Below are 15,973 nucleotides of genomic sequence, written 5' to 3'. Positions count from 1 at the left end.
ACATTCGCAGCAAGTCGTTCTAGTTTTTCGGCATCAAAAGGGCATCATCTACATAACATGAGATCTTCAAGGATTTTTGTCCCATTTTATATGTATGGCAATGTTATTTTCATGCTGGTAGGATTCATTTATAAGAGTCAACTTAAAGACTTCCCCAGATACGCAGTATTAAAGTGCTTGAGACTGCATACTTGAATTTGCCCATTTCTTTTCCCATATTGATTTTCATCCAACACTCCATTTCTTTCTACTAATTCTATCTAAAATCTTGCCCACCACTAACTAGTACATGGGCATGAGGAAATTCGGCTTAGACAATCATACGACTCCTCCAAAAAACGTAAGCTTTTAAACATCTTGATAGACACTTTCCCTCTGACACCTTTCAATCAACCACATTGATTCTCCCTTAAACCTCTCCCACGTTTTCTTGGCTATGAATATCGTCAGTCCATCGCAGTCTTACCCTCACCCATGTTATTTCCCTATTTCGTTCCTGCTACTGACCACTTCTTTTCTTAAATTCCTTTGTAAACTCGTTTTCTTCGTCCACTCTTTCGTCATACAGTTTTGATCTAACAGGCTCGCCATACTTGTCAACATTCTCTGTATTTTTTTCTCCCAATCATTCGCAACCGTTTTCTGGTTCTCACTAATTAGAGTTAGACCTAACTTATTTCCTCATACAATGTAACCTAACATTTCACCAAATCAATCCTAGTTTCTTTGATGTCACTCCTAAAACTCTGTTTTCTTCTAGTTTCTTCTCCAATTAGCTGCAAAACTTATCCCAGTTCATCTTCCTGAAACTATATAACAGATAAGTCTAAAATATGATTAAGTTTATGTAAAAAATATCATGTTTGCCGTTTGGCTGCCCATTTTCAAGATTAATTGTGAAACTTATAGTTTAAAACATCATTTCTATGCCTTATGGTGCATTTTGAATGATAAATCTTAAATCACTCATTAAATTATCATGTAAGTTTCCGAACAGCGACTTGTTTATGCACCGGTTTTTATACTCCCATTGGTTATTTTCAACAAGTGCTTTTCGATAAACAACGTGCAAACTTATTGCAGTTATAAACATTTTTATCTACAACTATTGAATTATCTATTCGTTATACATTTGATTTTTGACGGGTAATGACACGCATTACCCATCACTGACAAAGTGTTGAATAATGAAGGCATTATTCCACAGTTCTGACACGGCCTACTAATCAAAAAATAAAATATTAACAGAAATGACAGCTTTCTTATATTGAGGTTATGTCTGAAATGTCTATCAAGTTTTTTTTTTTCCTTTTTTTTTGATTTTTTTCAAAATTAAATAGTTGTAGATAAAGTATAGTATTCAACTTGCGTAAAATGGATGTTACCCACTCAGATTACAACACTCGCTCGCTCGTGTTGCAACTTCATCTTCGTGGGTAACAGCAGCCATTATACGCTTGTTGAATAATCTACTATTAAGCCCCTTAAGGGCTTCGTTATTCTCTATGAACAATAAAAGGACCTCCGATCATTTATCTCCTCCCATCAAGGAAATCAACAAGAGGTACTCATGAGATCCCACAACGCTTCTATCTTAAAATAAATATGCCGCTTTAGTGGATGTTTCTGATGAGAGCAATGAACTTAGGCTTTAAACAACCCTAATAATAAAGAGGAAGATAAAAACCAAAAAATTTCCCCTATTTTCATCCATAGTGCCCTAAACCACCAGCAACTAATTACTGACTTGAAAGCGAACACAAAACAGTTTCACTACTACGTACAAAAATTCAAATACCAAAGTAAACCTAACGCATGCTGATGATTATAGAGCGGTCACCAAATTCTACAAAGAAATAAAATTCCGTTCCATACCTATCAAGGTCCCTCCTGTAAACCTCTTTCTGTGATTTTACGCAATGTCCCGATATCAATATCCGATCAAGAAATCAAATCCGAATTGAATCAACTAAACCTACCAGTCATAAGAGTCACGAGACTGCTCAATAAGCCGAAATACCCCATGCCTTTATGCGCAGTAGACTTAGAAACCACAGAGAACGCCAAAGAAATCTATCAAGTCAAGGAAATTTCCAACGCAATTATTACGGTCTAAGCCACTAGAAATTCCCAAAAGATTCCTCAATACCATAAGTGCTAACGATATGGACATACGAAAAATTACTGCTCAATGAGCCCTAGGTGCGTCAAATGCGGTGAAAATCACAACCACACTAACTGCAAAAAACTTCAAGCTGATCCACCAAAGTGTGCCAATAGTGGCCAACATCATCTCGCAAGCTAGTAAGACTGTAAAATTCACATCGAATATCAGAACAAATACCATCGTCAAACAACTCCAGTCTATCTTGCGCAAAGAACCCAGAGCTCACAAGGAATACCTCAAACAAAGACTAATATCAGAAGCTACGCATCGACAGTAAAAAGCACGACTGCTTCAGCTCAAGTAGAGAATCAACCAAACCAACAACAATCCTCAGAATCACAGGCACCTCTCCTATCTACCATTCTCTCCTATCTTAAAGATTTCCTTGTTTCCCTTATACCACAAATCAAAACATTCGTAATTAACCATTTACTCCCACATTTATTTCACGACTAATCTAACAATCACACACAATCTAACCATCCTGAATTTCAACGCCAATGGTATTAAAAAACAACGAACTCTTCTTATTGCGTTTTTAGCTCGCGATCAGATTGTTGCAGCTTGTATCACGGAAATACACCTAGCTCCAAGTGAGACTTTCCGAATAGCAGGATATAATGTATATAGAGCAGATAGGCCTTCCGCCACAGTTGCCGGAGGGGTGGCGATTATAACTAAAAGGCAAATTCAACAACATCAACTCAGCTGTGAAGCCACCGCTATTGAAGTAACGGCAATAGTAATTCAAACAAACAACTCAACTCCAGTTAATATCATATGTGGATACAAACAACCTAACAAAAAACTACTAGAAATATAAGTTCAATGTTGAGTAGCTCTATACCTACCCTACTTATAGGAGATCTTAACAGCAAGAATAAATTCTGGGGATGCAGAGCAGACAATCCATCGGGACTGAATCTGGAATTATTAGCAACCAAGTACGGTTTTCGAGTGTACTGCCCAATCGATTTTATCTACTTTCCATATAGAAGCGACTATCAACCAGATATTTTAGATATAGTAATAACCAAAAATTTTACCACCCAGTTAAATCTGTGCGTAATCAGCGAGTTAAACTCGGATCATTTGCCAGTAATCATCACCCTTGCAAAGCAACCTGAATACAGACCTAAAATTCCTAAGCTGATCAATAGATTCATCAACTGGACAAAGTTAGGAGACTCACTGAATAATCAAGAATTTAACTTACCAACGTCAGCTACTCCGAAAGAGTTAGACGTAAAAATCCGCTCGCTGACTTCAAAGATTAAGGAAGCAGCTGTCTCTTCAACGAAACCCTTCAAAGGAACCCTACAAGCAATTACAACCTTCCCCCTAAAAGCATCTTACAATTAGACCTAATCAACGAAAAACAGAGGGTTCGCCGAGAATGGCAACAGACGCGTAACCCAGAAATAAAAACTACACTGAATAGTCTAACTCATGCAATTTCTCAGGACCTAGATGCCTATAGAATCAACAATTATAGAAAACTCATCAAACGTTTTGAAGCAAGTGACCCGGGCTTATGGAAGACCACTAGGAAAATAACGTGGAGGGTTCGAGGCGAAAAATTTTACAGCTGTTGTTTCGCCTTTCTTTGATACTGTCTGGATTGCAGGCTTAAAATACAAGCTCAATCAAACGGGGTTAAGCAACCATTTACTTGTCATTCTGTTCACCTTCCTGGAGGAGAGAAGTTTCTCAGTCACCATCAATGGATATTAATCCAGCACTCGAAGAATACTTGCAGACGTCCCACAAGGTAGTAGTTTATCCCCTGCTCTGTTCAACATCTTTATGCATGATATCCCGACCGACGTAAACTTCGAAATAGCCATGTTTGCGGATGACATGTTAATAATGGGACAAAACGACATCCTTATTGATGCTATTGAGACACTTCAAAGGTCAGTGGACAAAATCCAGAAATGGTTATCAAAATGGGCCATTCGGCTCAATGCCAACAAATGCCAGGCCAAGATTTTTTCGCTAAGACCTTATTGAAATGCTCCTTACATTATTATAAATGATCAAGAAATACAGTGGAAAACAAATGATGAAGCCATTAAATACCTCGGAGTTCTCCTTGATCATCCAGGCTTCGCCAATTGTATCCTCTGATCAGCAGAAAATCACCACTGCGAACTGAGCGCACTCTACTTCTTTACAAAGCCCTCATCACACCACTAGTAACTAACGCCTGCCCAGTTTGGAGCAATTCATCAACTTCAAACATGAGAATCTCTACAAAATAAACTTCTGCGGATCTCAGTGAACACGCCGCACAGTGGTCCATAAGCGGTAAAATGTGAACGAAAATCAAATTTTCGAAATTTTTTTTTCGTTTTTTTTTACATGTTACATGTACTTTAGGTCCTAATAGACTGAGATTTGAAAGAAATAAAGTCTTATGTACTTTCTAGTGCCAACTGTACGCAATAAAACAGTACTACAATTCTTGTGTATTAAATATCATAAAATACTACAACTTTCGATGAAGACAATATATTGTGTTCTACTTCTTCACACAATGCGTTGTTGCTACCTTGAACAGTATAGAACGGTCTTCATTTGCCACTTTTCTAATTTTTAAAATATTTTTGCAGAAATACGTAGTAAGCACTTGTTTTAAAGCTAATTAACACCTACTTGAAGTTACAACCAAATGTTTTAACATATATATCTCGCAGAAGACGCAAGAAAAACTTTTGTCGCTAGAATATTCTTATTCTTTGAGATGTGTTCTATATAACATGATAACCACATCTTGCTTTAACTTGCTCCTTACCAAGATATTAGCGGTCAAAGATGATCAGTCACTGAGTGTGCTATTTGACTGTTTTCATATAAAATGCTTATATTCTTTTTCTTAAAAGATAAATCTTGTATATTTGGTGTAAACTCGCATAACAATAATAGAATACCATACTTAAAGCTTCATTATTGCAAAATAGAGTTTAAATACTAAAATTAATTCAAATTTAAAATTGATATTTTTTCATTATTTGAGGTTGGTATTAATAATAAAAAAAAATTTTGTTTATTAATTAATTTAAATTTAATTGTTTTAATTAACACATAAACAATTAAAACGTAATTTTAAAATAAAATTAAAAAATTAACAACTTAACCTTAAAATTTAACACGTGTCCACTTTTACTTACAAATTTAAAAAAAAATTGTTTTTTTATTATTTCAAGGTTGGCACCATTCTAGTGATTTTTATTTTTCGCCGTGGACTGTCAAATAAGTAAATTTTTAGGTTGTATTTTCATCTAAAATTCCTCATTTTTTCGAAGGTTTTTCGTGGAAAATGGCCAGCGGAAACGAAATGAATCCCGAAAACGAAGACGTCTGCGTCGTTTGTTGCAAGAAAATCACGATTTTTGCCATTGGAACTTGCGATCATCCCGTCTGTTACGAGTGTTCGACCAGAATGCGAGTACTTTGCAAGCAAAACGAGTGCCCCATTTGTCGGAGGGATATGCAAAAGGTTAAATTTAAACTTAATTTAATTATTTATCAAAAAAATTTGGTTTAAAATTGCGAAATTAATTTTTGAGGTTATGTTGGGGTTACATAACCTCAATGTTTTTGCTTTTCTTGATTTTTTTTTAATAATTTCGCTTTTTTAGGTGATTTTCACCGAAACCAAAGCTGGGTTTGTTGTATTAATGGAGAAAATTAATGCAAAGTCGATCGTTCTCCAAGAAAAATCGATTGGAGTTATTTTCGATTCGATTTTTATACAGAAATGTTACCAAAAACTTTTAGAGCATCGTTGTCCCATTTGTTCTAGTAGATCGAATCAACAGCATTACGACAATTTTCGTTTTCGAACGTTTAATGATTTAAAAGAGCACGTTCGGCGCGAACACGAACTCTTTTATTGTGATCTTTGTGTAGCGAATTTAAACATTTTCACCTCTGAAAGGCGGTGTTACACTCGACAGGAGAGGGCTACTCACCGTCGGAAAGGCGATGTCGATAATAAATCGCATAGGGGGCACCCACTTTGCCAATTTTGCGACACCCGCTACATGGATTTGGACGAATTATTTCGGCATTTGCGCCGAGATCACTTTTTTTGCCACTTTTGCGACATGGAATCCGCCAATAATCAATATTACAATAATTATGATGACCTAAGAGCTCATTTTTTGCAAGAACATTACCTTTGTGAGGAGGGTAATTGTCGAATTGAGCAATTTACTTCCGTTTTTAAGAGCTTAATTGATCTAAAAGCGCATCAAGCGAGTGTGCATTCGAAAGATTTGAGTAAAAACGCCGTGAAGCAAGCTCGAACGGTCGAAGTCGCGTTTACTTTAAAGCCTAGATTACAAAAAAGTTATCAAAAAAACCAACAAAGCGAGCGAAATAATCACAATCACGTCGAAAACGGCGCAAATGACGAAGAAGGAGCGGTCGGGTACGATAATTCTCGGTTAAAATTAAATAATTCGATCGATTTTCCTTGTTTAACACCCGAAATGGACGTAAAAAATACGATTCATGTAAATGTTTCAAAAAAGAATCGCCCCGAAACGAATTTATCGATAAGAATGAGCGTCCCAATGAGCTCAAGCGTACAAATCCGGCCAAAATCGAACGATTTCCCCGCGCTAACTCAATCAAACTCGAAAGTCGAAACACCTAGGTGGGTAAATCGGGGAAAATCGCGTCCAGAAACTTCAAATGGGGCAATATTAAAAGTAAATCCGAGCGATTTTCGAAACGATTTCCCCGCGTTAACGAAAAAAAAAGATGAAATCGTAAAAAAACGATCGACGATTATGTTAGAGTGTAATTCCGTTAAAAAAGACGTTAAAAATGACGCCACCAAAAAGAAAATTAACGATAAAGTAAAAAAGAAAAAAAAATTAAACGAAAACGAACTTAATTTAACCAAAAAAGTATCGGAATTAAAAATAAACGAGTTAAAAAACGATCTGATCAATAATAAAGATCAAAATAGCGATGATAACGCCCCACCGGGGTTTTCGGGGAAAAAATTAAAACCCCCACCGGGTTTTGAAAGTTACCAAAATTTACTCCCCTCGGAAATGACGTTCACGAATAGTACCGGGCAATCTTTTTCGATTCCAACGAAATCGAGGTATAAACCGCCGAAAAATTTCGAAATGAGAAATGAGAGTTTAATTAAAAATTTAAACGAAGTGATCAACAATAACGTAACTAATAATAACTCAAAATCTACAAAGAATAACTCGAAGAAAAATTCTGATTGTAAGACATCGATTTTGGAGTTTAAAAGGTTGTCGGCGCTGTTTCGAAACGGCGAATTCGACGCGAAAAGTTATTTTGATTTGTGTTTGTTGATGATGGAATATAGTTTTGATGTTTTATTTCCGGAGTTGTTGATATTGTTGCCCGACGTTGGTAAACAAAGAGAGTTATTTGATGAGTTTATGAGGAGGAAGAGTGGAGATGTTGATAAATTGGGGTTGGAGGTTTGTTCGAGATGCGATCAAGTTGTGCTGAGGGGGGATTTGGGGGAGCATTTGATGGAACATGCCTTGGAAAATGATTTTCCTGTTTTGAAGGGGAAATGATGTTGAAGGGAAATTATGAGGATTTTAAAGGATGATTTGGAGGATGGAATAATGAGAATTTTGGAGAAAATATTGAAAAATAAGGATGGATTTTTATTTTCTAAGTTATTTTTTTTGTCTTTGCTATGGAGAATAAAGAGTATATTTTTTAGTTGATTATTTTTTGTGGGTTTTTATGTCCGTGTTTCTATTTCCAATTCTTTGTATGATTCTATTCGATTTTTGTTAAATTTAACTAAATTTTTTTATAAATATTAATACATTCTTAGTAAATTTTTGCCCCATATCATACAATTTCAGAAAACGACCAAAAAATCGACAGTGAGGTAAATGTGAAGTTTTTATTGAATGTGTCTAAAGAGCCATACGATTTCCAAGGACAAGAAATCATGGAAAATAATTACAAGGTAGGTGAACTACTGTCACGTTTATATGCCTCGGCTTACTTAGTCCAAACCAAAGAAATTGTTATTATAGAAGCAGTTATAAACATTAAAACTTGAAGCCAACGCAACACACGGTTTGTTTACTAACCACCTTTGTCGATCTTTGTTAACCTTTGTCGAAACCAGTTGAAACAAAGAACGTGCACAGATCAGACCATCGGCCGATTATCGCCGAACACTCCCGAATATTATTTTAGCCCCTAGAATAAGACATACACTAAAATAACGAATCCTATTTGCGAATCAATAAATCTTCAAAGTCGTTCTTCTTTCGATCCGTTTTTCTTCATTTTTATTTATATATATACATTTAGTATACTACTACTTTTAGTTAGAAATAGAACTTATCAATCAAAATAGTACATACTTGTATCGTTTACCAAGTATGTATATTGTTTCAAGGTCTTCTGATTAATTTAAAAGATTATATTTATTGTGTTTAATACTTTAAAATCTTATTAAAATTTGACAAAGATATAGACAAAAATTCATTCTACAATTTATAAAATTATTTAGTTAGTTTAACAATTAATTTGTGATTGTAATTTTATATATGAAATTAGGATGCTCTTTGGATACGCCACTGGATAAAGTCTGACCAATTTCATCTAATTCGTACACGCCACTGTCCCTAGGACCAAGGTCTATTTTGTTTGCAAACAAATGCCCTTGCATTGGCTTCAAACCGGTATACGGGCGAACACAGGCGATGCGGCTTCTATATACACAATTTCTTTGATCCAAACTGTATACTATTCAAAATCTATATTCGTACACTCACCGACATATTAGAAAATCACGAATTACTCAAAAACGGTAGTACAACTATCAAAAATGTTTGATGATTTATGTCACTTAGAAGCAGAGTTGAGCTACTTGCAGCAAAAATGTACTAGTTTACTGCCAGTACTTTCAAATTGTAGGTACTTAATACTTGTACTTTCAGTATGTAGCTTAAAATGTACTGGATTGTTACTTGTTTGACATAAGAAGTACTTGAAGAACTATTTGGTTACTCTAAGTAGTTTATCTACTTCCAGTACTTTTTAAAGTTTTCTGCAAAATCCTAGATAACCTTAAGTATTTTGAGAAATTTTTATGGTATACTTGAAAATCCGTTGAAATCTCTTGGAAATCTCCTGGAAATACTAAAAAATGCATACATAAGTGTCTGGGAAGAATTGAAAGTCCTGTACATTTGTAATAATCATTGGATATCCTTGGAATCCCTTCAAATTTTTCTAAAGATCATTCAAAAACCTTGGATACACTCAAAAATCCTAAGATATCCGTAAAAATCGATGGATAGCTTTAAAAATGTGTCTAAATTCCTTAAAATTTTTAGAAATACCTAGTTGTATATAAAAATTTTTGGAAATCTTTTCAAAATCCCTAGATGTGTTTGGAAATTCTTATAAAATCTTCTAAAAACTTAAAATTCTGTAGAAATCTCTGCTAAATCCTAGATAACCTTAGGTATTCTGAGAAATTTTTATGGCATACTTGAAAATTCGTTGAAATCTTTTGGAAATCTCCTGGAAATACTAAAAAATACATACATAAGTGTCAGGGAAGAATTAAAAATCCTGTATATTCGTAATAATCATTGGATATCCTTGGAAATCCTTCCAATTTTTCTAAAAAAACATTCAAAAACCTTGGATACATTTAAAAATCCTAAGATATCCGTAAAAATCGATGGATAGCTTTGAAAATGTGTCTAAATTCCTTCAAATTTTTAGAAATATTTAGTTGTATATACAAATTTTTGGAAATCGTTTCAAAATCCCTAGATATATTTGGAAATTCCTATAAAATCTTCCAAAAACTTGAAATTCTGTAAAAATCTCTACAAAATCCTAGATAACCTTAGGTATTCTGAGAAATTTTTTTGGTATACTTGAAAATCCGTTGAAATCTTTTGGAAATCTCCTAGAAATACTAAAAAATGCATACATAAGTGTCTGGGAGAATTAAAAGTCCTGTACATTCGTAATAATCTATAGATATCCATGGAAATCTTCTAATTCTTCTAAGAAAACATTCAAAAACCTTGGATACACTCAAAAAATTTAAGACATCCGTAAAAATCGATGGATAGCTTTGAAAATGTGTCTAAATTCCTTAAAATTTTTAGAAATACTTAGATGTATATAAAAATTTTTGGAAGTCGTTGCAAAATCCCTAGATGTGTTTGCAAATTGCTATAAAATCTTCTAAAAACATGAAATTTTGTAGAAATCTCTGCTAAATTCTAGATAATGTTAGGTATTCTGAGAAATTTTTGTGATATACTTGAAAATCCGTTGAAATCTCTTGGAAATCTCCAGGAAATACTAAAAAAATCATACATAAGTGTCTGGGAAGAATGAAAAGTCCTGTACATTCGTAATAATCATTGGATATTCTTGGAAATCCTTCTAATTTTTCTGAAAAACAATTCAAAAACCTTGGATACACTCAAAAATCCTAAGATATCCGTAAGAATCGATGGTTAGCTTTGAAAATGTATCTAATTCGTTAACATTTTTAGAAATACTAAGTTGTTTATACAAATTTTTGGAAGTCGTTTCAGAATCCATGATATGTTTGGAAATTCCTATAAAATCTTCTAAAAACTTGAAATTCTGTAGAAATCTCTGCAAAATCCTAGATAACCTTAGGTATTCTGAGAAATTGCTACGGTATACTTGAAAGTTTATTGAAATCTTTTGGAAATCTCCTGGAAATACTTAAAAATGCATACATAAGTGTCTGGGAAGAATTAAAAGTCCTGGACATTCGTAATAATCATTGGATATCCTTGGAAATCCTTCTAATTTATCTAAAAAATCATTCAGAAACTTTTGATATACTCAAAAATCCTAAGATATCCGTAAAAATCGATGGATAGCTTTGAAAATGTGTCTAAATTCCTTAAAATTTTTAGAAATACTTAGTTGTATACAGGGTGATTTATAACATACGCAGCAGACTAAAGGGGTAGGTACTAGAGGTAAAACTGGAGAGATGTTCTTAATAATGTTTTGTTAAAAACTTAATAGATATAGCATGTTAATTTTTTAAATAATTTAACGTACATTTTTGAGAATCACTGATATTCAGTAAAGAATAATTAAAATTATTTAAAATACTTGTCCGCTGCTAAGTAACCAAATCAACTGGATTGGCAGCAATAAAAACATGGTATCAGCGGTTCTCAATAAACAAACAATACCGTTTGAGCGTTTTAACAAATTTTTAAATAGCCGTAACTGCTATATTACAAAGATTTTATTATTTTGGTTAATTATGCATTGTTTAAGTAACCTCAAAATATTCGCAGTTTGAATCTAAACGTAGTGAAACCGTATATGATAAGAAATGCTTGGCCATTAATTCAACTTTAACGTTCTATATCTTTGTGATTATTAAGTTGTGATCAAAACATTATTAAGAAAATATCTTCAATTTGGCTCCTAGTACCTACCCCTTTAGTCTGCTCCATATGTTATAAATCACCTGTATAAAAATTTTTGGAAATCGTTTCAAAATCCCTAGATATGTTTGAAAATTCCTATAATATCTTCTAAAAACTTGAAATTTTGTAGAAATCTCTGCAAAATCCTACATAACTTTAGGTATTCTGAGAAATTTTTATGGTATACTTGAAATCTCATGGAAATCTCCCGGAAATACTAAAAAATGCATACATAAGTGTCTGGGAAGAATTAACAGTTCTGGACATTCGTAATTATCATTGGATATCTTTGGAAATCCTAATTTATTTAAAAAATCATTCAAAAACCTTGGATACACTCAAAAATCCTGATATCCGTAAAAATCGATAGATAGCTTTGAAAATGTGTCTAAATTCCTTAAAATGTTTAGAAATACTTAGTTGTATATAAAAATTTTTGGAAATCGTTTCAAAATCCCTAGATGTGTTTGAAAATTCCTATAAAATATTCTAAAAACTTGAAATTCTGTAGAAATCTCAGCAAAATCCTAGATAACCTTAGGTATTCTGAGAAATTTTTATGGTATACTTGAAAATCCGTTGAAATTTCCTGGAAATAATAAAAAATGCATACATAAGTGTCTGGGAAGAAAAAAAAAAGCCTCGCTTTTAAAAACTCCTCCGCCCTTTTTTAAACGAGTTATGACGTCATCGATATTTTTTCAAATGGCAATCCACTATTTTTATTACGGAATATAATAAAGAGGATTTTTTCTGAATCTAGTACCGTCAATATTAATATTGGTTACATAAGAAAATTTTTGAGAAAAATTACTTTAAAGTTTAACTACTTCAAATTTGATGACATGATAAAAATAGCAGTAAGCATGAGTAACTACGTAATCGAACCACGACGCCCAATCCATCTTTCTAGGTATTCTGTATGCAATCCCATACAGGACAAGCATAATGAGCTTGGCAACCATCTTGTTGAAACCACATTTCTCTGTAGATATAGAGTGGCACATCTTCTAACAAAGTTGTTAAATCATTTTGGAGGAAATACAAATAACATACAAAAGTATGAATTTTTTAAATAACGTGGTTTTTGCAGAAAAACAGGCAATAACATAAACATCGTCAAAAGGATGAAAAATACAATAAAACATTACAATATAAACAAATGGCGACAGCGACACAAGAATTCGTAAGAAAACAAGTAGTCACACCGCTCTGAAATTTTTTGCAGATTGAGTCCTTCAGAGCTTCACAAATTTTTCTACTGAGAACTTCAGAGCGGTGTGAGTACTCGTTTTCTTTTTCTTTCATCGTTATTTTTTCTTTTTTTACTTTTTTAATTAACTACTAACTATGAGCATTGAGAAAACAATCGCGAAAATTTATAATTAACCTCGAAATTTAACAAAATACATTATTTTATAAGTAGGTTATGATAAATGAAGTGATCGCGTTGCTAGCATATCGGAATAAACAAAGTAAATTTAAATATTAAAATAATAAACAAATAAATATAACTTCTTATCTTGCAAAATTCAATTTATTTTAACGGAACCGGTTTCGATTAGTTTTACTTACAATTAGTCATCTTCAGCCGAATCTACAATTATATTTTAATGACAATTTAATAATTAAAAGTTAAAATTCTTATAGAACTTACGGTCAATAAAATAAAATCAACATCACAAACAGCAGACATATAAATAACATTTTTAAAATGAGAAATTACACTTTAAAATACAATATATAAATAATTAAACTGTAAAAAGACAAAAACTACACAAGTTCCTACACAAATGATGTACAAAATAACACTAAAATGGATGACCTTTAAAACTTTGCAAAGATTGACCTGCAAAACGGCGATTTCGAAAATAAAATCAAATATTTCTTAGACATTGAAAAAGTGGTGTAAACTTCATATCCAATTGATCATTTAACATGATGTAGTTTTTATTTTTACTGTGTTTTGCAATTTCTAATGCTTTTAAAAGATCTAAGCAAAAACCTTTATCACGTTTGTGAATAAGTTTTATATTTTCATAATTTATTTTGTGTCCGGTTTGTACTGTATGTTTACATATGTTACCAGAAATATATGTAATTTGTCATTATATATAATTCCTAGGAAATGTGTATAATGCCTAAAATCGACAGGAAATATGTGAAATAACTTTTACTATACACATTTCCTAGGAATTTTATATATGCCCTAAACAGCAATGTGTTTAGGGTATATATATGCGGAAATGTGTTAAATTCGGGATTACTATTACGTCATTCGCTAAACTGTTGTTAGAAGAGGTCACTACGGCAAAAATAACAGCAAAGAAGACTCCTCGCGATTATTGGCTGTTACGGCGATACGATTTTCTTACTATAGATCAAAATAGTAAACTTATTTTTCCTGTTAAAGATACTGGTAGCAATATACTTTACTACGTATGTGACAACGAGTTATTCGACGTATTGCACGAAGCTCATATAAGAATTGGCCACGGCGGAAGAGACCGCATGATGAAAGAGGTATGGAGTCACTACAAAAACATAACACGTAAGGATATAGAAACCTATATTCAACTTTGTGAACCATGTCAACAAAAGCAAAAAGGCATTAAAAAGGGTATTACTGTAAAGCCTATTATATCATCTGAATTCAACTCCAGATGTCAAGTGGATTTAATAGATTTTCAGTCTCAGCCGGACGGTGAAAACAAATTCATACTAGTTTATCAAGACCACTTAACAAAATTTGTTGTTTTAAGACCACTCAAATCTAAACGAGCTGAGGAAGTGGCTTACACTTTGTTGGACATATTTACTTTATTAGGTGCCCCTGCCATTCTACAGTCCGACAATGGCAGAGAATTTTCTAACAAAATTATTGAAAACTTAAAAACATATTGGCCTACTTTAAAAATTATCCATGGTAAGCCCAGGCATTCGCAAAGTCAGGGCAGTGTAGAAAGGGCTAATCAGGATATTGAAAATATGCTGACCACTTGGATGCAAGACAATGATAATTCACATTGGAGTGAGGGTATAAGATTTGTGCAACTCATGAAAAACAGAGCATTTCATGCTGGCATCAAGCAAACTCCTTATGAGGCCCTTTTTGGGTGTAAAGTAAAGGTAGGACTATCGTTGCCAAATCATTTTACGCGAAGCGTCGAAACTGAAGAAGATTTGGAGAAAATCATTCAGGATCTTGACCAGATTAAAGCAGATCCCAAAGCTTCTACGTTTAAACCCTGTGAGGTAAATATAGAGAAAAGTCAAGCCTCTAATAACAATTTGGAACAATGTGAAATAAGTAAGCAACCCCTAGCCAGTGCGCAAGATAAAAAATGCAGCGTCTGTTCACAAGAAACTAGTGGAGCTCATACTTGCAGGATATGCGGATGGATGTGTCATTCACACAATTTACGCTGTTGTTGAGCGATCAACTGACGAAGGACATGGGTCTAAAGTACTCTGCCCTTTGTGTTCAAAAAAATCAGTAGCGTTAGAAAACCGTCAAATTGCTAAGGAAAATCTACAATAACAGGCAGAAAAGATGTTGAAAACGAGTGGCAAAAAATTTCCTCCAGTATCTATTAGCACCTCTGTAAGGGTTTTCGTACCAGAAGTCGATAGACGACGTGGTGATGCGCGTAATATTATAGGAGTGGTCTTAGATAAAACTGATGACGAGCTTTATCAAATCGGTACAAAGAATGGAGTTATAAAACAATTGTATTCTAGATCTCAGTTCAATGTTTGTCCAAAAGATATGTTAGAAATCAAAGATGTACCTTGTACTGATATTTCACTACTCTCAGTTGCGAATCTAAAATCAACTGGAACCGGACAAGGATTCAAAAAGTGTCTTTGCAAGAAGGGTTGTAGTTCATTAAAATGTTTGTGCTTTAAAAATAAAATGTTGTGTGCCACTCCAGCTTACCCTGCAAAAATAAATAAGTTCTTCAGTTTAACGACTTTAAAGTGGATAAAGTTAATAAATAACCTTAGGATGATCTTTATTTTTTATAATGTGATCTGATTATTTTAATTAATGGCAGTGGGGGCTTTTATAAGAAATTACATTTTTATTCTCAGTTGTATTTGCCTGTATTTGCCTGGCCGCAAAAATACTATATATGTTGTTAAGTTTTTAAATGTAATAATTATTAATAAGTTTTATGAAAATGTTACATTTTATAATGTGACACCTGATTATATCAATGAGAGCTTTAATAAAAAAATCGTGTTTATGCTCGGTTTACTTACTGTGTTTTATTTTTATTATCTAAATACGATACTACGCTATAATACATTTCCT

The 15,973-nt window shown here is 33.2% G+C and overlaps 2 protein-coding genes across 2 annotated transcripts; both read left to right on the top strand.

Annotated features, from left to right (window-relative positions):
* Positions 1-5,369: 5,369 nt before the first annotated feature.
* Positions 5,370-7,908, top strand: LOC111424646 (E3 ubiquitin-protein ligase ZNF598). Its single transcript, XM_023058264.2, has 3 exons — positions 5,370-5,426; positions 5,476-5,669; positions 5,812-7,908. The coding sequence occupies exons 2-3, from the start codon at positions 5,490-5,492 to the stop codon at positions 7,747-7,749; spliced, it is 2,118 nt and encodes a 705-aa protein (XP_022914032.2). The 5' UTR covers positions 5,370-5,426; positions 5,476-5,489; the 3' UTR covers positions 7,750-7,908.
* A 5,985-nt stretch (positions 7,909-13,893) lies between these two features.
* Positions 13,894-15,755, top strand: LOC111424632 (KRAB-A domain-containing protein 2-like). Its single transcript, XM_023058242.2, has one exon. It carries the CDS (start codon positions 13,894-13,896, stop codon positions 15,088-15,090), a length of 1,197 nt encoding a protein of 398 aa, XP_022914010.2. The 3' UTR covers positions 15,091-15,755.
* The last annotated feature ends 218 nt before the right edge of the window (positions 15,756-15,973 follow it).

This window comes from Onthophagus taurus, chromosome 5, assembly GCF_036711975.1.
Source record: "Onthophagus taurus isolate NC chromosome 5, IU_Otau_3.0, whole genome shotgun sequence".
Classification (NCBI taxonomy): Eukaryota; Metazoa; Arthropoda; class Insecta; order Coleoptera; family Scarabaeidae; genus Onthophagus; species Onthophagus taurus.
This window is presented reverse-complemented; position numbering and strand designations above follow the sequence as displayed.

What these genes read in the sequence shown, in the direction of transcription:
- LOC111424632 (XM_023058242.2), top strand. Translation starts at nt 13,894, where the DNA reads ATGCGGAAATGTGTTAAATTCGGGATTACTATTACGTCATTCGCTAAA.
- LOC111424646 (XM_023058264.2), top strand. Translation starts at nt 5,490, where the DNA reads ATGGCCAGCGGAAACGAAATGAATCCCGAAAACGAAGACGTCTGCGTC. An exon ending in GTCGGAGGGATATGCAAAAG is followed by an intron (nt 5,670 to 5,811) that starts GTTAAATTTAAA and finishes TCGCTTTTTTAG; the next exon opens with GTGATTTTCACCGAAACCAA.